Source organism: Pristis pectinata, chromosome 1 (genome assembly GCF_009764475.1).
Source record: "Pristis pectinata isolate sPriPec2 chromosome 1, sPriPec2.1.pri, whole genome shotgun sequence".
Classification (NCBI taxonomy): Eukaryota; Metazoa; Chordata; class Chondrichthyes; order Rhinopristiformes; family Pristidae; genus Pristis; species Pristis pectinata.
Genome location: NC_067405.1, coordinates 50,018,940 through 50,045,477, shown reverse-complemented (window position 1 = coordinate 50,045,477; position 26,538 = coordinate 50,018,940). Strand labels below are relative to the sequence as shown.

The 26,538-nt window shown below is 39.4% G+C and overlaps 1 protein-coding gene across 2 annotated transcripts in view; it reads right to left on the bottom strand.

The window, feature by feature from the left end:
- Positions 1 to 26,538, bottom strand: part of itga4 (integrin alpha 4) — a 106,377-nt gene that overhangs the window by 76,275 nt on the left and 3,564 nt on the right. For both annotated transcript variants that reach the window (XM_052022134.1, XM_052022143.1), the window contains exons 3-13: positions 24,641 to 24,747; positions 24,414 to 24,540; positions 22,500 to 22,564; positions 22,285 to 22,414; positions 15,805 to 15,890; positions 14,788 to 14,850; positions 14,563 to 14,700; positions 14,371 to 14,479; positions 12,781 to 12,875; positions 10,609 to 10,699; positions 8,976 to 9,021 (exon numbers count right to left, since the gene is read on the bottom strand). In XM_052022134.1, coding sequence (XP_051878094.1) covers positions 8,976 to 9,021; positions 10,609 to 10,699; positions 12,781 to 12,875; positions 14,371 to 14,479; positions 14,563 to 14,700; positions 14,788 to 14,850; positions 15,805 to 15,890; positions 22,285 to 22,414; positions 22,500 to 22,564; positions 24,414 to 24,540; positions 24,641 to 24,747 — 1,057 coding nt within the window. The remainder of the gene's footprint in view (positions 1 to 8,975; positions 9,022 to 10,608; positions 10,700 to 12,780; positions 12,876 to 14,370; positions 14,480 to 14,562; positions 14,701 to 14,787; positions 14,851 to 15,804; positions 15,891 to 22,284; positions 22,415 to 22,499; positions 22,565 to 24,413; positions 24,541 to 24,640; positions 24,748 to 26,538) is intronic.

Genomic DNA, 26,538 nt, shown 5'->3' with positions numbered 1-26,538 from the left:
GAGAGTTTCTGCCTCAACAGTGAGTTACAGACCCCTACCACTAGCTGAAAACAAAAAATGCCTCTCCTGCTCTAATCCTTCTATCAATTGAGAGCTTCAAGTTCCTGGGAATGAAGATCACCAATAACCTGTCCTGGTCAAATCACACAGATCCCACAACCAAGACAGCTCACCAGCACCTCTACTTCCTCAGGAGGCTAAAGAAATTCGATATGTCCCCTTTGACACTCATCAACTTTTATCAATGCACCATAGAAAGCATCCGATGTGGATGCATCATGCTTGGTACGGCAACTGCTCTGCCTAAAACGACAAGAAATTGCAGAGAGTTGTGGACACAGCCCAGTGTGTCACGGAAACCAGCTTCCCCTCCTTGGACTCTGTCTTTACCTCTCGCTGTCTTGGTGAAGCAGCCAGCATAATCAAAGACTCCACACACCCCCCCCCCCCCCCCCCCGAAGGTCATTCTCTCTTCTCTCTTCTTCCATCAGGTAGAAGATACAGTAGCCTGAGGGCACATACCACCAGGTTCAAGGACAGCTTCTATTCCACTGTGATAAGACTATTGAACGGTTTCCTTATATGATGAGATGGACTCTGACCTCATATTCTGCCCTGTTGTGACCTTGCCCCTCATTGTCTACCTGCACTGCACTTCCTCTGTAGCTGTGACATTTTACTCTGTATTCTGTTATTGTTTTTACCTGGACTACCTCAGTGCTTTCTGTACTAACTCAATGTAACTGCACTTTGTAATGAATTGATCTGTACGATCGGTACGCAAGGCATGTTTTTCACTGTACCTTGGTACAAGTGACAATAATAGACCAATACCAATTACTTTAAATCCATGCCCCCTCGTGTTTGACCCCTCTATTAAGGGAAAAATGTCTTTCATATTTAATCTATCTAGGCTCCTCAAGATTTTATACACCACAACCTCCTTCATTAAAAAGGTAACACCCCAATGCATCCAACCTTTACTCAATTTCCAGTCCTGTTAACATCCTTGCAAATCTCCTCTGTACCCTCTGCAGTATTGCATAAGGGGTACAGAAGCCTCAGGCTCAAGTTAAGGGACCAGCAGCCAGAGCTCTGGACTCTTGCTTTAGAAACATGAGTTTGAATCTCACCATGGCAGCTGAAGAATTTAAATACAACTGAATTCAATTCAAACTTTGACAAAGCTGGTATCTTTCATTATCGATTCTGTCATTTGAAAGGAACCCAAAAGAACCCGAGTCCTGTTTTAATACATATGGACATACACATGCTCACCTCTCAACACTCTTCCATTGAATTGCATATTCCCTTCCCTCCTTATACCTCATAGTTCTCCAGATTAAATTCCATTCACCACCATTCTGCCCAAATGATCAGATCATCTATATCTTAATGCAGACTAATGTTTTCCTTCTGTTAATCACACAGCCAATTTTTGTATCATCTACAAATTTCTTTATCATGGTCGTACAGCAAGCCCAAATAATTTATGCAGGTTACTATCCAGTACTGAGCCCTTCAGGACCCCAGCGGTGACAGCCTTCTAATAGCAACAACACCAAACAACCATTTCCCTTCTTGCCACTCAAACAAATTCAGATCCAATTTGTCAGTCTCCCCTGGATCTTTTTTGACTAGTCTATCCTGTGGGACATTACCAAAAGCTTAGCTTAGAAAAATTGAACCAAGTGGAGTTAACGGATGCAGGCAAGGTCCTTAGTGAACTCATTGTGTTTGCCTTCATACAGGAGGGAGATGATGCTGCAGTTGCAATTAAGAAGGAAGTGTGTGAAATATTCCAAGATAAACTTAAGAGGGAATATTAAGAGATTCAGCATCTTTGAAAGTGGAAAACAAAGGAAACAGTTGCCTTGTTGATCCCAAATAGGTCTTACTGTTACCTTAGTTATTCTATTCTTCTTTCTACACTTAAATTCTCATTTTGGATTTTCTTTGCTTTTACTTGCCAGTGTTTTTTCATAACTTTCCTTTATTTGTCCAATTTCCTTTTTAATTTCACTCTCCTACTCTTATATTCTGCTCTGCTTTCTGTTGTATTAAGCTCCATGTCTGGCATAAGCTTGCCTTATCTTACCATCTATGCTTCTTGCCATCCAAGGAGATTTGGTATGTCACCAAAGACTCTTGCAAATTTCTACAGATGTACGGTGGAGAACATTCTGACTGGTTGCATCACTGCCTGGTATGGAGGCTCCAATGCGCAGGATCGAAAGAGGCTGCAGAGGGTTGTAGACTCAGCCAGCTCCATCACGGGCATCTTCAAGAGGTGGTGCCTCAAGAAGATGACATCCATCATTAAGGACCTTCACCACCCAGGACATGCCCTCATCACGTTACTACCATTGAGGAGGAGGTACAGGATACTGAAGGCCCACACTCAAAGTTTCAGGAACAGCTTCTTCCCCTCCGCCATTAGATTTCTGCATGGTCCATGAACCTATGAGCACTACCTCGTTATTCCTCTTTTGCATTACTTATTTAATTTTGTAACTTATAGTCATTTTTATGTCTTTGTCTTGCACTGTACTGCTGCTGCAAAACAACAAATTTCACGACACGTCAGTGATAATAAATCTGATTCTGATCCAACAGGCTTTAGATTTGGCAGCACATCCTTCCTCTTTGTGGGAACATGATTACCCTGAACTTCTCAAGTTTCCTCCATAAATGGCTCTCGTTGTTTGGAGATTTATTTACCTTAAATGTAGCTGTTTCCAGTCTACTTTTGCTAAGTCACTTCTCAGTCCAACAAACTGAGCTGGCCCCAATTTCTTCAAAACAGTGAATAAATTACTGAAAGCGGTGGATTAGAGCATTGCAAATAAAAGATTGATTTGCTGAAATATTTTAGTAGTGATTTCCCATTGTGTTTTGCTATTTTTAGTTTATATACTGAGATGCAGGAAGTGCTGCCTGCACAGCAGGTTGGACAATGAAAGCTGAATAGTATTAAATCCTCCAAATCAGCTGGGAACTGCCATCAGGATCTTTGTAAGCCCCTGACATAGCACTGTTAAGAGCAAAAGCTAATTGATCATTTACCACACTGCTGCAGATTTGGACATTACTGACTGAAAAACCCAATTTGCTTGGCATGGGAAATGAAAGCCATTCTGCAGGAACTTGGGGAGAAACAGCCCACACTTTAAAGAACAGATGGCTCCCTTCCCAGAAATACTTGGTACACCAGGCCGAAGAGCAAATCGCTTAAATCAGCCAACTCCAGTCAGCCATTTCAGTCTCAGATGTGGATGGCCTACCTGCAGACCCCTGGCACTGCCCAGCGCAGAGAGGTTTAAAGCCATTAGAAACTCAGCAGCCAGTTAGTATATCCTGCGGCTGCTATCATACTCCTGCCTTCTATGAAGAGATTATTTAGAGAGAGTGGCATGGTAGGTGTCACACATCAGAAACCAAATACATGCATCAAGGGGCAACATTATGTCAACTCAATCTGTCAACATTCACACGAGGCAGCACAAATGCTCTGCAATTAACTTGAGCATTGTGCAGAGTACTTATTTATCACCAATTACAATACAGCAGACTTAAAATGGGATTGAAGACACTGTAGTAGCCAAGAAAATGTAGGACCAGAGGATTGAACACAATTAATTCATGGATGTAGTTTGAGCCTTTATAAAACAGTATACCCCTGGCACACCTTTGAAGCCATTTTGACCTTGCTACATTATTGGTGCAAGTGCTAATTACTGCCTGGCATTTCACCCTCTTAATCTGATAAAGTTTATTCCCCTTTCATCAGTGATATGCATGCTGGAGCTTCTTTTCAGGACAGTGAAAGGATAATAGAGCAGACAACAATTATCCTGGAAACTCTAGATTAGTTTGATCTGCAACTCTCCACACATACCATGCCAATGGTCATATTTTGGTTGTCGAGAAATTTTGTTACAGCAATTTGTTTTGCGATGGAAACATAAACCATGGTTGTATCTTTTCAATCTATCCTTCCATTCTTCAACCCCCTTAAAATAGAGGCTGCATAGATTATCACATTAAATGCAGCAGACTACATGAAAATGCATATTAATGTGCACATGCTGACAGTCACTTGCTATAATCACAGTAAAACTTGAAAAAGGAAACTATCTTGGGCTAATGAAATATTACATGATGGAAATGGTCTTTGTGGTCTGTTCGATCACATAGGATCCAGGCTGAACTGACAAATTGGATACAAAATTGGCTTGGTGGAAGGAGGACAGAGGGTCACAGTGGAGGGTTGTATTTCCAGATTGGAGGCCCATGACCAGTGGCGCGCCACAGCGATCAGTGTCGGGTCCACTGTTGTTTGTCGTGTATGTTAAATGGCTTAGATGAAAATGTAAGTGGCATGATTAGTAAGCTTGCAGATGACACCAAAATTGGTGCTATGGCAAACAATGAAAAAGGTTGTCTAAGGATCCAGATCAACTGGGAAAGTGGGTCAAGGAATGGCAGATGGAACTTAATTGGGACAAGTGTGAAATGACGCATTTTGGGAAGTTAAAGTAGGACAGAACATACACAGTGAATGACAGGGCCCTAGGGAGTGTTGTAGAAAAGAGAGATCCATGGGTACAAGTACATAGTTCCTTCAAAGTGGCAACACAGGTAGAAAAGATGAAGAAAGGTGTATTGTATGCTTGACTTCATCGGACAGGGCACTGAGTACAAGAGTTGGGACGTTATGTTACAGTTGTGTAAGACATTGGTGAGACTGCACTTGGAACTTTGTGTATATGTCTGGTCACCGTACTATAGAAAGGATGTGATTAAGCTGGAGAGGGTGCAGAAAAGATTCACAAAGATATTGCGGGGGTCAGGGGTCTTGAGTTAAGAGGAGAGAATAAGTAGGCTGGGGCTGATTTTTCTGGAGTGAATGAGTCTGAGGGGTGACCTTATAAAAGCTTGGAAAATCATGAGGGATATGGATAAAATAGATTGTCACAGCCATGTTCCCCCGCCTCCCCGCCCGGCATAGGTTTAAGGCACTTCATTGCTAGAGGGACTGAATTTAAGAGCAGGGAGATTATGCTGCTGTACAGGGGACTGGTGAGGTCACATCTGGTGTACTGCATGCATCTGGGCTCCTTACTTGAGGAAAGATATACTGGCTTTGGAGGTGGTGCAAAGGAGGTTCACCAGGTTGATTCCAGAGATGAGGGGGGTTGGCCTACGAGGAGAGATTGAATCACCCAAGACTATACTCACTGGAATTCAGAAAAATGAGAGGGGATCTTATAGAAACATATAAAATTATAAAAGTGATAGACAAGATAGAGGCAGGAAGGTTTGTTTCCACTGGTAGGTGAGACTAGAACTAGGAGACATAGCCTCAAGATTCAGGGGAATAGATTTAGGATGGAGATGAGGAGAAACTGCTTTTCCCCAGAGAGCAGTGAATCTGTGGAATTCTCTGCCCAAGGAAGCAGTAGAGGCTACCTCATTAAGTATATTTAAGACACAGTTAGATAAATTTTTGCATAGTAGGGGAATTAAGGGTTATGGGGAAAAAGGCAGATAGGTGGAGCTGAGTTCACAGCCAGATCAGCCATGATCTTATTGAATGGCGAAGCAGACTCAACAGGCCAGATGGCCTACTCCTGCTCCTATTTCTTATGTTCTAATGTAATAGGGGAAAGATTTGAAGGGGTCCTAAGAGGCAACTTTTACCCATACAGAATGTGGTGAGTATATGGAATGAGCTGCTAGAGGAAGTGGTGAAGGCAGGCACAATTACAACTTTAAAAGACATTTGGACAGGTACATGGATGGGAAAGGTTGAGGGATATGGGCCAAATGCAGATCAATGGGACTCGCTCAGGAAGACACCTTAGTCAGCATGGATAATTTGGGCTGAGGTCCCATTTTCATGGTGAATAACCCCACAACTTTATCACTGTACTCAAGTTGAAAACCAAAAAGTTAGGTTGGAGGTGAATTTCCCAAGTTCTTTTATTCAAAATTGACCTGGTCATTTCTTTTTTTTAATATTTCTCTTTTTTAATATTTCTCCAAATGATTATGACAGATGTCAGGCAATATACTGTACATGCGGGTACATGTGTCTCAATATGGTGCTGGAGGCAGGCTGATTTAGATCAAATGGTCTTTTCCTGACCATTTATTTTCTATACGAGCATGTGGAGAAATTAATATTGTCTTAACTATTTATATCGAATCAAACCTCCTAGTCACTGAACCATAATTCTTGCTACAGAAATAAAGCACCATGCTGGCATCAGAATGGGGATGAAAATGAGAAGTAACAGAGAAAAGCTGCCAGGAACACCAAGTGGCATCAAAGACATGCTGTCTGGACTTGTACTTTGCATCCTATTGCATTTATATTCTTGGGCCTTGACTAGTAATAGGAATGTAGGTTTTCAGAATCAGGTTCTGACTCCCTAACCTCTAGGAAATACAATACTTCTGTATCCTGCTGAATGTTATACCGACAATCAAATTGTACCTGTGAACAACGATAGCTGCCCTATTCTGGTCAGAAAGTGACTTAAAAAAAATCGAGGACTGTGACTAGCCTAATGGCTGGTAATGTCTTTATCCCAACATTACAGTTGCAAATGCATGCCAAAAGTATTAATTGCCTGTCAAATGCTTTGAAATGAACCGAAATTGTTCAGTTGTTTTAAAATATTTGATGTTGTCTGTATGCCTACTTGAAGTAGATGCATTGTTGCCTCTTTCTTAAGCCTGAGCTAGTAAAAACAGCATGCCTCCACCAGTGCCAGGCCCTTGCACCAGTGAATATAGATACAATAGCATGCAAAGCAGAGCTTAAGACAGGACGTCTCTTGTGCCATTTGTATTCCTGGCAGCCTTTTTCATCCTCATCCCCAAATGATGCTGTCATAATGCTTTCCTCCTGCAGCAATCTTTATGCCTCAATGACTGAGAAATTTGGTAGCTACCAACAGCTAAAACAAATAATAATCCTCCCAACCCCTCTGCTAACTAACATGAAACATATACTGTAATTAAACCACACGCAGAACTTGTAATTCAACACTGTTTATTAATAACATAGTATAAAGCAACATTTTAAAGCTGCATTCACAAATTCCTCAGGATTAGTTAACTAAATAACTACACCTGCTGTGCTCCTAACTTTCTATGGTCCTGTCCATAAATAGAATTAACAATGATTTTCAAATATGCTACCATTTCCTATGCTCCTCTTTACCCAAGCCAAGACTGCAACCTTTGAGCCATGTACACCAAAAGTAAAACAGTTTCTTTAATTTCTGATATTTTAGATGCTTCTCTTGCCAAAAATCTTTCCTTTCATGATTTTCAGAAAAGTTACTGGCAGCTCACCACACAGAGGTATTGAAATTTGATCACCAAAATGGTTCAGGACTTTCATACTGTCTCATGACTAAATGCCATGATCATCTGATCATGTGACAGGGATTTGCCTTCCAAAGGTCAGCACAGTCACACAGCACGGAAAAAGGCCTTTCAGCCCACCAAGTCTGCACTGACTACCTTGCGCTAGTTTCACTAATCCGACACTAACCCCATTTTATTCTCCCCACATTCCCATCCCATCACCTACACACTACAAACAACTTACAGTAATCAAGTAATCTACTAACTTGCACGTCAGGGTATTTGGGAGGAAACCCTCACAGTCATGGGGAGAACATGCTAAATCCACACAGATATCACCAGAGGTTAGGATTAAACCTAGGTCAGTGGAGCTGTGGGGCAGCAGCTCTACTTGTTGTGCAACTGTGTCACCCATCAGTAATCTCTTCATCACTCCAGCAGAATCATATTAATGTATTTCTATTTCAAAAACTAATCAATGGCAAATTCATTTTATGAATCACTCCCAATCTTTTGTCGTCGACACCCTCAAGTTCTATCGATGCTAGTTGATGAGTGTCATATTCAGTGATTGTTTTGCTGACAAGACATACAGAGATAGGAGATGTACAAAAGTAATTTATGCTGACTCATCCATCAATTGCTCTTTACCACAGGAATGGAGGTGACAGGAAAGTTCAGTACAGTTATTCCCTAAGCAAATGTATCTGCACACAAGTCCACAACTCCCAACTAACACCCATAGTGGGAAGAGTGAAAAACAAATAATTTCTGCTGCTCCCTGTTAACAACAGGGCAAGGAAGTGGGGGAAAAGCAAAACAAAAACAATGCAGTTTAAGCTTTCCTGTTAAATCCAGAGCTCAGACTTCAAAGGCCAGACTCAGCAAATACTCACAGACAGAAAATGCTGGAAATGCCAGTCTGCACATAAGAAGAGCATAGGCAAGTTAACAGGTCCTGTAACTTAGTGAGTTCAAGAGTTGATGAGCTGTATTCTTGGGTTATATCCACACTGCCCCTAAGCCTTAATGATGACTTTAATAGCTTCAGACTGAAAACTGTAAATCTCACAAGTCGGCCATCAGTCTCTTTAACAAATTCCATTTCAATACACTTCCAAATTTTACTTATGATGTACACTGCCCTAATCCTGTGCAGCAGCATTTCATGCAAGACTTTACTGAGTATTTTCTGTATTTACATTTGCACTCTATTGCAGTTTCCCCTCCAACCAATTAAGTTCTCACTTTCTCAAAAAGTACAAACGACTGATCAGGTAGAACTCCCTTTTGTGAAACTGTTTTTGGTGATTTGCATTAACAAACCGTTAAGAAGCTTTGCAAACAAAATAAAAGCAAATGCGTGTCGTCACTATATTCTGAAAAGTGTTGAAAACACGTAGAATGAAGTCATATCGTGATAACAACCCTACAGCTTGCTGCAAACTATGTACATACAACTCCAAGAGAAAAGATTCAATTTTTGAACTTCAAACAGTATATTGGTCACTGCTTTATACTTGTTACTTTGGCACCACTATTTTCCATTTTGCAAAATTATCACACCCAATGGAATAATTATTCAATCTCACCTGAGCAACACCACACTATCAGACATAAAGGCACCAACCGCTATATCTACAAAGAAAAGCAAATTGATAAAAGGTCATTATCCCTAAGAAATCAGAATTTTAGGCCAATTCATCTTTAAGAATGTAAGCAGTAAGGGCAGAAGTAGGGTAAACAACCCCTCAAGCCAACCCTGCCATTCAATGAGCTCATACTGCTCTTTCATCACAAACCTTATCGCCATATTCCTCAATTCTTCTAATAGCAAGAAATCTATTGATTACAGTTTTGAATACAATCAATAACAGAGCTTCCACAGTCTCCACGGCCAGAATTCCAAGGATTCACTGTTTTTTTTAAGTGAAGCAATTTCTACTTGAACCCTTAATTTGAGATTGTGACTCTTAGTACTAGCACCTTTCAGCCAGAGGTTAGATCCTCAGCATATTTATCCTATTGAGCCATTTACAAGTTCTGTATCTTTCAATGAGGTCACCTCTCATTCTGGTAAACTCCAAGTAGTAAAAGCCCCTAACCACTTATTCTCCTTATATGACATCCCAGAAACCAGTCTAGTGAATCTTCACTGCACCCCCCATATAATAAGTACACAGGTTATGGCAGGGCTCCATTCCTGTGAACTGTTGGTAATCAAGTTCCGACATGGCAGAAGATGCCTGCAGCCCCGCAGCAGCTGGCAAATCCATACCACCGTTCTCCTAAACACTTGTTCGTGTATATGGGTGTATACAAGTCAGGTGATTATAAACTTGGGAGGACTTGTAACTATGTTTTAGGAGACCAAAACTGTACACAATACTTGAGGTGTGGTTTCACCAAGGCCCCATATAACTGCAGTAAGACATCTTTATTCTTCTCATTGATTTAACGTTCAACTTAATTGGATGGGATGAATAAATGGCTCTAATCTCAGTTGTTCATCAAAATTTACTATCAGACTACTGAATCAAATTCGGCAGTATGATTGTAAATCCACAGAAAAATATGAGCTTGATCAAATTGCATCAACCCTCCAATATTCACTACATCTTCAACTTTGAATCCAGTGGTAGATCTGGGCATGGGGTAAGGGGCCAGATGCACTTTGTATGTGGTCCTTTAGCTTCACATAACATCCAACAAGCAGCATCATGTGAATGGCCTTCATTAAAAAGACATGGTCAGGTTGTTTATTTTATTTCACTTGATATCGATTTTTGAGTAAATAGTGTCATCGTGGATCATATTTTAGAAACATTGGGTACAGTGAAAGTATTATTTTCACAGGGTACAGTGACTATTATAAAAACCCATCTGGTTCACTAACATCCTTCAGCAGATGAAATCTTCCATCCCTAACAGAGCCTAACTTACATGCGACTCATGTCACATGTAGAATCTAGAGTAGTATGTTTCTAAAATTTAAAAAAAATTGACTTTTGATATTTCCATTACCAGGTGCAACTGATCTCTAGTTGACTTTAAAATGTGTAATATATTGTCAATCAGCTTGTGTTGCTCTCTGCAACATTAAATTCATACAATAAATCTTGTCTAATTTCTCAAATACTAGCATTTCTTTGATATAAAATTGCTGATTTGAGAGAAATATATAATTTTCACTTGTAATTGCATTTATGAAATTCTGAAGATTACCTGGGAAACCATTATCATCCGCATCAATACCTCCAGATATAGAATGGCCAAATGCAAGTAATTTATTGCTTATCTGCTGCCCGAGGATTTTCTGTAAAAATTTTAAAATAAAATAATGAATCCCTCAAGATGGTTTTGAATTGATCAAGGAGTAATTGATTCAACTCCCAGCCTTGTATATTGTATCTGCTCTTCCAGATACTGTCATGCACTTTGCTCCAGCAGCCCTCCAATGATCAGCTCAGCTTTGCAAACCCGTCCGCCACCTTGACAAGCAGGCATGCTGATAAACTTTTTGACCCAGTGTCTGTCAAGAGAAATTGCTGGTGGTAAGCAGAATTCCCAAGCCACCAAAGAGGTGTCAACATTCCACAGGAGTGGAATATTACATCTAGCAATCTTTCCTCACTCTACTCTCATGGTACTTAACTGACAAAAAGACAAAGTAGTATTATTTGCAAGACCATGAACTACCTCTGACTACACTTCCTCCATCTATGATTCTGAAGGAACTCCATTCAATTCTCCAGTTTTTCCATGGCATTAGTTCTGATGATATCTTCCACATCAGTGCTTCTGCTATGTCTTTCCCCACCGATGACAGGGCTCTCAACCATGTTGCTTCAGTTTCCCACACTATCGCTCTCACTTCCTCTCCTCCTACCCCAATGACAGGTTTAGTTCTCACCTTCCACCCCATCAGCATCATATTCAATGCTACATCCCCTGTAATTTGCAACATCTCCACTGTGATGCCACCATCAGACATATCTACCTCTCCACGCTTCTTTCAATATTCTCTTGGAAATGCATTTATGTTCACTCTTTCATCTCTACCTCCACCAATAACCACTCTGCTCTTCATGTCACCTTCCCATACAACCACAAGAAACCTAAACCTGCCCTTTCACCTCCTCCCTTTCTTGTCACCCAGGCAGGGCTCTTAAAAAAAACTTTCTAGTTGGAGCAGCAATTCACTTGCCCTTTTTCAAATACAGCATACTGCATTCAGTGGTCACAATGTGGTCACTTCTACATTGGAAAAACCAATCACGGACTGACTGTTTTTCAGAACGTGGCAATCAGTTCATTAACATGACCCCAAGTTTCCAGGTGCCTGCTACTTTAATTTATACACCCCATTCTTCAGTCTCCTGCACAAAGCCCAAAACAAAGTTGAGGAATAGCACCTCATCTTCTTACTAAGAATGCGACTGTCTCGTGGAGTCAACACCATATTCAACAACGTCATATAATCAACCATTCCAGCTCTATATCTCTACTTTCAAGACTCACAGTCTTTATCCCCCCCTCTCTTCTGGTGATTTCAGATTTCTTTCCTCTCCCTTTTATACAAATTCTTTTGTTATTTGTCAGCCTTTACCAGCTCCCTTTGGCTGGCACCTTCAATATTTTTGTCATTCAACATCTCGCTTTCCAGCTACCGCAGGCCTTCCCTTTTGTTCTCTCTGCCCCATCTCCCTTTCTCTGCAATTTTAAACTTGTTTTATCTCTAAGTTTTCCCAGCTCATTGAAAGATCATGGACACAAAATGTTCCCTTCGTTTCTCCCTCACACATGCTGCCTGACCTGCTGAGTATTTCCAGCATTTTCTATTTTATTTCAGATTTCCAACAACTGAACAACTGTATTATCTTGTTTTGAGGAAAAATACAAACTTATTGACTGGTGAAAAATGATAGTAAAATGTGACATTCAAACATAAGTCAGCAGACCATCACTGGGGTCACCAGACTGAGAAGCATAGTTTTATTTCCCAATATGTGGAATTGGAATTTGTCCACCATTGAAAGCAGAACAAACCTTCTTGTTGCAAAGCAGACACTGCAGCTGCCAGAAATGCAAAATGAAAACAAAACTCTTAAGACACTCGGCAGACCAGGCAGTTTCAGGTCAATGAGTTCTGATGAAAGATCATTGACCTGAAATATTAACTGTTTCTCTCTCCTCACATGCTGCCTGATCTGCTGAGCATCTCCACTATTTTCTGTTTTTATTACATCCCTTTGTGTGTTATAATTGTTCATGAAAGACAGCATCCCTGTAGTTGATGTCTGCACTTGTACCATAGGTGTGAAGTGACCCAGTAACATGATTTGGTTGTTTGCTGCATATATAAGTTTTAGATAAAATTTAATTTCAATTCCTTACTTGAGAAAAAGTTGAGGATATTCCTTCCTTTCTGCCATTGTAGATATAAATCGCTCCCTGTTGATCTTCTTCTTGGGGAGCACCGATTGCTACGTCTGTAATGAAAATAAACATTTTGAATATAGTAACTTCCTTTCCAAAATTGATGAAGGTCAGTGGCACACAGTTTATTTTCTCCTTTATAATCTTTCAACAAATATTACATGCTCAAAATAGAATTAGTTTATTTACCATGGAAGAACTGAAAGATACAAAATCTCACTGGGCATAAAAAAAGTGTGGGAAAAGTATCTGTTATAACAGTTTCAACAAATCATAAGATTTTGTGATGGTCTTGTACCACATTTTTGAAAGGAAATTTTATTTGTGGTAGCAAGTGATAATCCACTCAAACAGTGGCCACATCTATCACTGCTTCTGCACCATGCCTGGTTAATTCCTACTCCCCACTGGGAAAGTTACAAAGTTATTTATATTCCAAGCACGGCATTTTTTACTTCCATACATATATTCCAAGCTACTTGCCATTTCCTATGATAGCATTATAGGATCTAGTGAAATAACAGCTTCATGAAGGCACCCTCACCAAATGCTGTGGATCAATAAAAAATAATTACAACTTCAATCTGTTCTGTCACTTCATTTAGTATTGGGTCGATTAACTAGTGCATTCAAAGCTTAAAGCCATGCCAGGATGATTAATTTAGTCTGAGTATATGACAGATGAGCAGATTTATGTTGTTTGGATGTTTTAACTACTTTGTTTCTCATTGCCATTAAATTCATTGTTTTGGTCATTAAAAAGTTAAATCTCCTTGACTGGGGCTAATTACATAATAGGTGGTGGTCCACATTAATGGATCAGAGGCTTGAGATCTATCACAAGCCCGATTTGTTCTATACTTCCTTACTCAAGTTCAGCTAAGTCCCCTAAATTCATTACAGCTTGAGCTCCTATCAGAGTATGATTGCTTTCTCAAATAAAAGGTTTCTTCAGCTTGTACTGCCAGCTCGATCTACACTGGAGCAAGACACTCTCAGGATTTCCTTCCCCTTCTTATAATCTCAGCTGGAAGCAAATAACTCAGAGTGTAAGCTGTCCTGCCACAGTTCACAATATAGAACTGATCCCTGAACATGAATGGTGTCAGAACAGTAGGCAAGGCCTGGGCATTGGTCAGTTATAACTGTTCTGATGTTGGGTGTGTTGCATGTGTTCTTTTAGTAGTAGAAAGTGGCCTTCTATTTTCCATGATATGAAATTCATTACAGCTGTAGTAAGCATTCCTTGTGATGGTGACAACATGCTACTCTAAACATCCTTTTACCACCAGCTCTGTAGAGTTGCTGAACTACCTGCCTCAGATGGCATTACCAGTTTGCATCCCCCTCCCACCCACTCCATACACACACACAGACTGCAGAACTTCTGTACCAAAAGATGCAGATATTTTGATACACAGCATCTTATAACAACCACAATTTTCAGTTATGATATAGGAAAATATCACAACACATTAATAGATTGTGTATAAATTGGCGTTCTTCAGAAAGAAATAATTTTGAAACTACATGCTAAATATTGCAAACCTGAACATCCATCATCATCAATGTCTCCAAGGTCCACAATTGCATCCCCAAACCTTGCCGCATAGGAATTCCCTCCAACAAGCTCCATTTCAAGCTCCTTCATCCTTCCCTTTACAAAACAAAACTAATAAGACAATGGCATGTGATAATTAATAAATATAAATTAGTTCAGAGGAAACCCTTCAGTCTTACCAATCCCATGTTCAAATAAACATAGACCCTTCCTTCTTCTCTGACCACACTGTGCATGGGCGCTCCCACTAACAAATCCGAGAGGCCATCTGAATTGAAATCCACTGCACAAACTGATGAGCCAAAGTATGCGGCAAGCTACAGGCCAAAGAAACAAAAGCAGATGAAGCATTATAATCTTTTCAGAGTCTCAGAACTAAAGATCAGTTTTCACCCTTGCCATACCTTTTTACCCTTGGCTTTGAAAATTATGTCCAAGTTCATTCCATTTTGTTTAAAGATGTAAACCTACCAAATAAAAGACCTCAGGTCAAAAAATGTGATTTCTCTTTCCACATACTTTGAAGGAAACAATTTTTAATGGATAAACATTTAATTTTGTAGCGTTTTGGGTACAACATAATATGTTGGACAGTGAGTTATGAATTAGTTGGCAGGAGTATAGTTACAAAGATAGAGATATTTATTGTACAAAAATATCAATAATTTAACAGTAATGGTATTGGTATATTATTGTCACTTGTACTGAGGTACAGTGAAAACCTGGTTTGCATACCATTCGTACAGATCAATTCATTACACAGTGCAGATACATTGAGTTAGTACCGAGTGCATTGAGGTAGTACAGGTTAAAAAAACAATAACAGAGTACAGAGTAAAGTGTAACAGCTACAGGGAAGTGCATTGCAGGCAGACAATAAGGTGCAAGGTCACAACAAGGTAGATTGTGAGGTCAAGGTATTGTGATCAGCAATAAAATCATAAGGAAAGAAAGAAGGGTACCAAAGGGTATAATCTCAGAAGGGAGGGGCTGCAGAATGTCCACTTATGACCAAATACAAGAAGAATTTCTTCTATTAAAGGTTTGAGAGTCCTTGAAATTCCTTGCCCCAGAGCATTGTGGAGGCTGAATCCTTGAGCACATCCAAAGCTGAGGTAGCTTTGCAAACATTAAGGGTTTTAAAAGGGATCAGGTAAAGAGCAGGAATATGGAATTTAGGTAATCAGTAAGGTCATTTTGAATAGCAGAGCAGGCCTGAGGGATCAATTGACTTACTCTTGTTCATATTTCTTATGGTTTTATGTAACCTGTGAACTTTGGGTATCTTAGGTGTAGTTTTACACACTTAAAAATAGTTACTTCTCCATTCTGTTACAGTAGCCTTTGTATATATTTTTGAATTATTTCTCCAATTTAAGACGTTGCAAAGAAAGTAACATTTTTAAAAACAAAATACTTACTTGACCAGTCATTTCTTGTTGGGGTGCCCCTCCCACAATTTCTGTGCTGTTTGGGTAAGTAAAATGTCCTGCAGTAACTGCATAACCTGGGAAGTAATTAAAATGTTGATAGTTAAAAAAAAAAGTCCATCTCATCTTGAGCATCAGACTTCATTGCTATAGGAATAGATCATAATTAATTATGGAAAGTAGAAAGCCAAAAAGGAAAAGGAAAAATACATTACCAAAAAGGCACATGACAACAATTAATCAAGCTTGAATGGTCAAAAAAAACATAACAGAAAAGATGATGAGCCAAATCATGGCAAAAATTGGAGCAATAATTCAAGTTCCTGCAGCTGCATATTTCCTTGCAAATGTTTATAAATAACTCAAAAATATTAATCAACTTTAATATTAATCATAAATATCTCAATTCTGCTATACCTCAGCTCCAAAAAACTGATCTCATTTGATAATAGTAACTTTAATATAATTCGGTGGCTTCCACATTGCTTGGTCTAAGATGCATTATGAATACAAAGTCTGGCCTGTGATATCTTAAGCCAGAAATTCCGATTATGCCTTTCTTTGAACGTATAAATCTTTTCATGCTGGATTCTCTTGCTATATTCTATCTTTCCATACGTTTCTTATAGCAAAGCATTGTACTGCACATTCTGCAACCAATCCTCCACAAAATCACAGAAAATTTATGGCACATAAGTAGGCCATTCAGGTCATCATGTTTGTGCCAAGTTGTAAAACCCTTCTTAAGTTGAATGTAGCTTCCAGCATGAGGTTTATAACTCAACAGGTCATGCTTGTTCAAAAACATGTCCAAATGCTCTATGAATGTGAATAGGGTTTACATAGAACAGTACAGCACATGAGCAGACCCCTTGGCCTACAAAGTTGTGCCGAACTAATTAAACTAGCAATTAAGTGTCTAACTAAACTAATCCTTTCTGCCTACACAATGTCCATATCCCTCCATCCTCTGCAGGTTTCTGTTCCCGCACCCCCCCACTCCCCCCACCCACACCCCCCCACCCCGGCAGTGAGAATCAGAACCTGACAGTCCTCTGGGTCTCTCTTCTCCTTACAATATTTTTATTAAATTCATGAAAAAAAATACAGAATACATGCATCAAGAAAGAGAGTAAAAATACTACTGAATACGTTGTGTTAAATCATACTTAAAAACAATACTCTAAACAATACTCTAAATTAATAATCACATGTAACAGTTAGTTAATAAAGGAAAAAAAATTGAAATATTTTATTATAAAAAAATCTACTCCCATTACCAAAAACAGAAGCTGTTTGATGGAAAAAACAAGGAAAACCCCTTAAAAACATAACAATGTCAGCCAATATCTGCGTTTTAGTCACCAAATCAGAGATTTTGAAAATAATTCAAAAAAGGTCCCCACAAGATTTGAAAGTCTAAGTTAGATTCAAAAACTGAACAACGAATCTTCTCTAGATTCGAGTATGACATAACATCCCGTAACCATTGAGCATGAGTAGGCGGAGTAACTTCTTTCCATTTAAGCAACACAGCCCTCCTGGCAATAAGAGAAATAAAAGCCAGAATGTGTTAATCAGAAGCCTTCAAAGTTATACCATTTTCTCCAACGATCCCAAATAATGCAGTTTAAAAAAGTTTGAAAGACCTCTGTCCAATAGTTTTTAAGACTCTGACACATCCAGAACATGTGAATTAAAGAAGCCACTCTGTTATTACATTTGTCACAGTAAGGAGATATATCAGAATAAAAACAGGATAGTTTATCTTTAGACAAGTGAGCTCTATGGACCACTTTAAATTGAAGGAGAGAATGATGGGCACATAATGACGAAGTATTAACCAATTTGAAAATTTCATTCCAAGTTTCCTCAGAAATTGACATCTGCAAATCTTGTTCCCAAGTGTTTTTAATTTTGTCTAGTGGCACCTTACTCAATCCTAGTAATCTGTGATAAATATTAGATATTGAACCATCATGAAAGGGTTCCAAATTAACATTTACATCTGATAAATTTTTATCTGGACTCAAAGGAAAAGAATGTAATTGAGATCGAAGAAAATCTCTAATTTGTAAATATCGAAAAAATGAGTTTTTAGTAAATTATACTTGGTAGACAATTGTTCAAATGAAGAAAGGTTTCCTCCAACAAACAGATCCTGAAAACAAGTAATACCTAATTTGTCCCACTCTTGAAAAACTACATCAGTCATAGAAGGTTTAAAAAAAAAATGAGAGAAAATGGGACTGGACAAAGAAAAACTTAATAAACCAAAATATTTTCTAAATTGTAACCAAATCCTCAAAGCATGTTTAACTACGAAATTATCTGTTAGTTTATTTAATAATATTGGAAGTGAAGAACCAAGCAGAGAAATAATAGAACATTTTTTTTAAACAGAGTTAACTTCCGAAGAAACCCATACTGGACAAGCCATTACATTTAATGTAACCAAAACGTAAGATTTTGTATATTGACTGCCCAGTAATAAAATCTAAAATTAGGTAAGGCTAGACCTCCATTCTTTTTAACTTTCTGAAGATGAACTTTATTTAGTCTAGGATGTTTATTATTCCATATGTAGGAAGATATAATTGACTCAAGAGAGTCAAAGAAAGACTTAGGAATAAAAACAGGTAAAGCCTGAAATAGACATATAAATTTAGGTAAAATATTCATTTTAATAGCATTAATTTGGCCAATCAGTGATATAGAAAGGGGAGAACAATTTGATAAAACCCTTTTCACATAGTGTAGTAAGGTGAAAAATTTTTTTTAATGTTTATAATTTTTAATAATTGACACCCCCCAGATAGGTAAAATGATTTCTTACAATTTTAAAAGGTATGTTAATATCAAATGGTACCAGGTTATTCAGAGGAAAAAGTTCACTCTTGTGTAAGTTCAATTTGTAGCCTGAAAAATGACTAAAGCGAGAAAGTAAAGAAAGCATAGGAGGTAACGAGGCTTCAACATTAGATATAAAAGGTAATAAATCATCAGCATATAAAGAAACTTTGTGGTTAATACCTCTTCTGGAGATACCAAAGATGCCTCTAGATTCTCGGAGTGAAATAGCCAAAGGCTCTAGGGCCAAATCAAAGAGCAAAGGGCTCAAAGGACATCCCTGTCTGGTTCCACGTTGAAGTTTAAAAGATTTAGAATTTTGAAAATTAGTAAGAACTCGAGCAGAAGGGGATAAATAAATTAACTTAATCCATTGGATAAAATCAGGCCCAAAATCAAATTTCTCTAAAGTTTTAAATAAGTAATTCCATTCAATCCGATCAAAGGCCTTCTCAGCATCTAGAGATATCACACATTCCGATATTTCCTTAGAGGGAGAATAGATAATATTCAGTAAATGACGAATATTAAAATGAGAATATTGATTTTTAATAAAACCAGTCTGATCATCGTCCTCTGGGTCAAAAATGTTTTCCTCATCTCTTCACTAATCATTTTATCAATTACATTAAATCTATCACTCCTGATTTTTGACTCCTCTGCTAAGGGAAAGAACTCCAATGTGGAACTTGCAGATTCTTCCACAGTGGGGGGTGGAGGTGCTTGACAAGGCAGGTAGATAGGTAGCTGAGGGAGTGAGCCGCTCCTTCTAGTGCTTATGCAGTGCTTCTTTGTGGTCCCAATGAGTGGATGAGGTTCTTGTTGCCACCTCAAGTGCTTCTTCTCTATTTTGAGTGATCATGGGCCAGGGATTCTCAACACCTCCTTAGAATTAAGAACGTCCTTAAATCATTTCCTCAGTCCACCTGGTAACCTCTTGCCATGACAGGGTGTCTGTTTTGGATGTCAGGTGTTTGGTGCGAGAATGACATAGCCTGTATATGCATGTGTGTTTGTATTTGTGTGTAATGAAGGCCTCATTCCTGGGTATGTTGGCCTGGGAGTGGACACCAATGTTGATTAATTTATCCTGCCAGTGGTTTTGGAGGATTTTCCAAGACAGTATTGGTAGCGGTACTTCAGGTAGTCAATGTCTTAGAGCATTCCAGAGGAAGGAATCATTGCTCTTGGCCCAATGGACCACAAGCTTTGTGCTGGATTTGAGGTCTTAAGATTCCAACACTATCCTTCCACTATTTCTGTGATTTCAGTGGGGATACACTTTGCTAGTGAGGCCTTGCTGCTTTTCAGCTAGCACAAGGCCCTTTGAACTTCTTGTCTATCAGAGGTAGTGGCCATGCTAGACCATGGTTTGCTGTGAACTGGAGTCAAGGACACTCCTGAGAAGGACACATGGATGTAACGTTCTTCAAAATGTACCTTGCAGCTAGCATTGGCTGTCACTCTGTCCTTGATAAATTCACCTTCTTCCTTGACATTCAGCATGTGGGCTCTTGGGCATTGCTGCTTCCAAATCAGGATTGTGCGCAACTTGAAGGGAACCTGTAGCAGGTGTTCTCATGGGCCTGTTGATCATAGGTTTGAGAAGTACTGTCGGAGTAGCAGAGGCAAGTAACTGCAGGTGGTATGCACTGTAGCCACTGTACGCTGGTGAAGGGAATGAATGTTTAGAGTGGTTGATGGGGTGCAACTGGACTGCTTTGTCCTGGATAGTTGAGCTTTTTAAGCTGCACTCCAAGGCTGGAGGAGAGTATTCCATCACATTCCTGATTTGGGCCTTGGGGAAAGTGGAAAGGCTTGAGTCTTAGGAGGTGAGTCACTGCAGTTATCCAGCCTCTGACCTGCTCTTGTAGCTACAGCATTTATGTGGCTGGCCAGCAATGGTGACTCCCAGGATGTTGAAAGTGGGGGGACTCAGTAATACCATTGAGAGTCGAGGGTGGGTGATTGGACTCTGTTGTTGGAAATGGTTATTTGCTGACATTTTTGCAACATGAATGTTACTTGTCACTTATTAGCCCTTGCCTCAATTTTGTTTAGGGTCTGGCTGCATGCCTCGTTTACTGAGAAGTTGCAAATGGAATTGAGCATTGTGAAATCATTAGTAGATATCTCCAATACTGATCCTGTGATTGAAGCAAGATCACTTATGAAGCAATGGAAAATGGATGGGCCCAGGATTATGCCCTGCAGTGATGTCCTCAGGTTGGAATGATTGACCTCCAACAGCTGTAACCATCTTCCTTTGTACTGCATTAGATAAGACCCATCACCACCACTGTTATTAGTTCCATGTTCATTGCTCTCAGAACCCCAACTTCTAGATTCTTGGTTTGTTTATGGTGCTAGGCTTTCAGTGTGGAATTTAACCACCTGATTTCAGAGTTGCATCATAAAGCAGGTCTGCAACAAATTGCTCTCATCTCCAATAGGAAAAAATGGAAGGTCAATAAAGGCAGCAGTAAAACTCTGATGATCCAGCACCCTTGGGACTTTGGTGGTGCCGGACTGGCAGATTTTCTGGACTACTGGATAATACTTCCATTACTCCAACACACTTCGATTTCACATTTTTTTTGTTACATGTTACACATTAGTTTAACACATTTTACAGTGAACACAGTGAGTTTTAAGGAAACACAGGAAACAAAACCTGATCAATCAAGCAAGCTGAAAAATATAAGCACTCCAGACCCCCCAGTGTTGCCAACCTCAACCCACACTCCCAGTAATACATGGCCAAACTCACAAGAACTCACTTAGATACACAAGAACCCAATGATAACAAGAACTTAGTCTGCTCATGAGTGATCCAGATGCCACACAATTGAAAAACAGATTAACAATGTTTTCCTGTGTCATTGATAGTAGCATGTAAGGCAATGTTTACAATCTGAAGTATCCTGGACTTTCCAGAATCCTACAATCTGAGTTAGATAAAGGGACCTTTGCCGTGTTTTTGATGTTCACGTGCAAGTAGTGAAATTGTGTGTCCGACACCTTGTGAACCATATTATGTTCCCCTTTCTTCAGAGCTGCTGACAACTACCGTAACCTCGCAGAAGCTACAGTTAGGGTGAATTTAAGTGATGAAGAGCTGAGACATAGGAAAAAATCAAGGTAATAGTGAATGGATTTCTTCAAAGAGATGAGTTAGCTCTTTCTTTGATGAAGGAGGAAAAGCTAAAAAATGGGAAGGATGAAGGAGTGAGAGGGAGAAAAGAACTAAAAACTATAGGAGGAGAGGGACAGGAGCAGAGGAAATAGCAGCTGCAACGTGTTGAATTCACTTTCATGGATTTTGACATCCTATAGAGTTTTGCAAACAAAATTATAGGAGTGTAATTTAATATTTCTCTTGCTTATGATTTTTGTAGATGGAAGTACACAGGCATTTCTTTCTTCCCAATTTGCAAGGTCCAATCAGTAGCAAGCTATGTCAATTAATATACAACTAAAAACAGTGCAAAATTCTACAAAAATCATTCAAAACAGTCTTTACTTTAACAAAGTTCAGCTACTCTGTATCGTTGAAGGCTTTGTGGTGTTACAGATCCGAAGCTCACTAAGCAAATTAAAAGTCTATTAAGGGTTACATACCAAGATAGCTTCCTTCTTGGATTTCCTTTTCAGCATTCTCAAAAAAGAGCAAAGAATTTGTCTTTTCATTTTTGACAACAACTGTTCCAGTCCAAAAATGAGATCCAGGAGCTCCCATTACAATTAAATCCTATAACACAGAAACAATGTCATTAACATAATACATAGATGCTTCAAGAAGACAAAACATTATTCAAGAAACAGTTCCCACTCACCTCAGTCACAAAACTAGAAATCCCAGCCTGACATAATGCATTGTTATCATGTTTCCATTTCTGTTCTAATGAGACAAGAAAAAAAATCTGCAAATTACAAACAATGCATATTTTTGCCACTGAGATCCCAAAATCCAGTCCAATACATGGTAAAAATATTCCATAGTCTGATAACACAATCCCAATGGGAAATAGGGCTTTCATCTCTAGATATCACTGTCCTGCAATTACCTCACTGTGCTCCTTCAGAGTGCCAGATCACAGGATTAGTCCCAATAAGTCATGGAACATTACATTCTTAGATCACACTGATCAAATAAAACACTACAACAAAACCAATATAATACCGCAATATTTAGAAACAGGACCATTATTCTCAATAGCCATCCCTTTCTGGCACATCAGCAGTTCCTACATGTATTTTCAATATCATCAAACCAAAAGATCACTTCAAGTGAATTGAACACAAAGTGAAACATGGACTGGATGATACGATGCTGCTACACTTTCACTATGCTAAAAGGTCGATCTTGAAGCTTTTTCTCATTGGCAACGTACAATCATGAAGACAAACTAAATTCTAAATTGACCTCAGCACCCTCTGATTTTGAGGGAAAAAGCAATTAAAGAATGTCAGCCAGGAAGGCCTTTATGGTTTGATGACAGGCAAGTGTTCTCATTAACTTCTGGCTCCTATGCTGCTACAAGTGAAATTTTCATTGCACCTGTGCATACATGTACTTGAGCATACGTCAATAAACTCGACTTGACTTGAAAATACAGCATCTTCCCAGCAACATATTTTGTTAATGGCACAGTTCTCTTGACACATATCAGCAGCTTGATCATATGATCGTTATCTCCCATAATGAAAAGCACTATGAAGCTGGAGGAACTCAGCAGGCCAGGCAGCATCCGTGGAGAAAAGCAGGCAGTCAACGTTTCGGGTCAGGACCCTTCCTCAGGACTGAAGATAGGAAAAGGGGAAGCCCAATATATAGGAGGGAAAAGCACAGCAGTGATAGGTGGACCAAAGAGGGGAGGCAGGGTGGGCACAAGGTGGTGATCGGTAGATGCAGGTAAGAGACAGTGATAGGCAGGTGCGGGGGAGGAGGGGAGAGCAGATCCACCAGGGGATGGATCAAAGGTAAGGAGAGAAAGGAAAAAACAAAGGAGGGGTAGAAAAAAAGAGATAGGCTAGGAAAGGGAAGGAGGAAAGAAGCACGGTGGGGGGGGGGGGCTTGGTGGGGGTTTGTGGGGAAGGGGGGTGGGGGTTAGTTAAAGTGGGAGAATTCAATGTTCATGCCATTAGGCTGCAAGGTTCCAAGACAGAAAATGAGGTGCCGTTCCTCCAGTTTGCACTTGGAATTCTCCTGGCAGTGGAGGAGCCCAAAGACTGACATATCAGTGATAGCGTGGGAGGGGTAGTTGAAGTGACTGGCAACAGGGAGATGCAGATCATGGTTACAGACAGAGCGCAGGTAAGCTCCACATCCATTCACTAGTTCAGATACATTTACTTTTTGGAGAGCACCTGGTAAAGTATACAGCACACGAAGCAGTAGCAGCACGTGGAAGAGGTCACAGGATAGAAGGAAACATTTAATCAAAGGGCTGGATGCAAATGTCCTCTATAATGGGACTGGAAGAACTCAGGTGTGGAAAGACACTGCTTGACTGGTTGAATTCTTCCAACACTTCTGTTCTTGTTTCAAATTCCAATACCTGCAGTTTTATTTGCTTTCAATAGGTATACATAGGCTACTAGTTGTCACTAAAGTAATTGCAAGAAACCCAAAGATATTTCTCAATTGGTTGCTGTCCAATGAGTATGGGATAATTGTAGTCACACAGAGACTTGATTTCTAAAGAACGACTTGCAGGAAATAATGTCTTTTAAAAAAATGTATTTACCTGTATAACACGGTATCAGTGGTGAATTCTTATAAGGCTGCAAGTCAGCTGGAATTTTAAAACACAACCCAAGTGGCCTTATCTCACTTTGTATGTAGAATATATTTTTCCAGCGATGTGCACAAGCCTTTAAGAACACAAAACATTTGATGTAAAATATATAATTGCAGTTAATCAAGTACTTTATTGAATTTGTTAAATAAGCATTTGTAAGAAGGTCTACATACCAGTATGTAACCATCTTCCGTTGGTTGCCTTGCCAAACTAACACCAAGCCACTGGTTATGTCTTTCTTCTTTACAATCTGACCCACATTGGTTCCCCTTATAGTTATCTGCAAAAACAAATATTGATTTCCCTATTATTGCATACTTTTTCATGAATACAAGGAGACATAAAAGCTACATTGTAAGTGAAGTAAAACTGCACTTGACCTACTTTCCTGACTTCCTAAATAATTACCTCAATTCAAGTAAAAACTTCACAATATAACCTAGGGATCCTTTAGGCCAATAATACAGTATTCATTCAGGCTTGTTTTAATTTCATGACTAAATAACAAATGTTAGAAATTAATCCACCCCAATGTAAACAAATGGTGGTGTCCTCAGTACTCCTGTATCCTCTATTAAAAACTCACCACATGGAGAAAATAAAACTTACTTCAACCTTGTCTTAGCAGAGGCAAGGCAGCATTTATTTTAGTGACAGAAATTAAAACACTATCTCTTAAGGATCTGAGGTTGCTGCTCTATTATTCAGACCCTCTGGATTTTCTGTTTCCTCTGCTTAGGTTTTGTTGATCAAAACATGGCAGCACGCCCAATTTTACGCCCACCATCAAGCAAGCTGCATCTGAAGACGAGATGAGCACTGGCAGTTCAACCCATTCACTGCAGTGAAGTCTGAGACCCAATTCCTGCCGACCTTTGAACTTCCTGACTTGGCTGTCATTTGTAGCACCCTATCAATTATACACCTGCTGGAGTATTTTAAGAAACTTCTGCTCCCCAGCATCTAACTCTAACTGTAAAGCAAAAGCTCTCCATCTTGCAGCACCAACTGACTACGTGTTTGGCAGTACACAAGGCACTAGGACCACTAACAACAGTGATCAACAATGCTGAATCAAAATTAATATTTAACCTAGGCCTGAAATTTGTAGACAATTTGTGCAAGCTTCCTGGGTTCCAACTTATACAGGTAAGAAAGAAGACTTCAACAGTACACAGAAAAGTTTTTTTTGATTTCAGATGTCCCAGAATTGTACCAGCCAATTGGCACACACTCTCATAATTCCATAAATATAAACTACAAAGCTGAATGATCTAAATTCTGGAGTTTAGCAGCTGCAAAGGGCATTTGAACTGATTTTCTCTCCAGCTGTTTGCTTCTGGTGCAATTGACTACACTTGTCCTTCATCAGTTATGTTCTGTACCTTGACAATTTAGCTTCACTAACTGACACTGTCTCATTGATTCCAGTATATCCACATCAGTTTCAAACAATAATCAAAGCAAAAAAACTGCAGATGTTGGAAAACTGAAGTCAGTAACAAATGCTGGAAACAGTCAACAGGTCAGAAAGCATCTCTGGAGAAAGAAACAGAATGAACATTTCATCAGAACTGGAAAAAGTGAGAAAACAAGCACATTTTAAGTGCAGAGAGGGGTAAGAGTACAGAAGGAATGTCTGTGATTGGGTGAAGACCTGAGCTTCCAGTTTTGCAGAATACTTTCATTCAGTCCACAACAGTCAATATGAACTTCCATTTGCCTGAAATTTTAATCCTCTGCCCCACTGTGAGCTTTCTGACTTTGGCTTCATGATCGATACAAGTTCAAGGAACAGTACCTCATCTTCCATCTGGGCACGTTGCAGCCCACAGGACTCGATGCTAATTTCAACAGTCTCAGGATATCAGCTTTTCCTGTTTGCCTCTGACCTGGCCATTTGTGTGGCAAGGTCATGCACCTGTAACATTAACTCAGTTTTTCTCTCTCCACAGATGCTGCCTGATCTGCTGGGGATTTCCAATATTCTCATTTTGTCCCAATTTCTAGCCAGCAGTGTGCCCTGTATCTCACAGTTAGAACATAAACACAATGACATGTTGCAACTGCT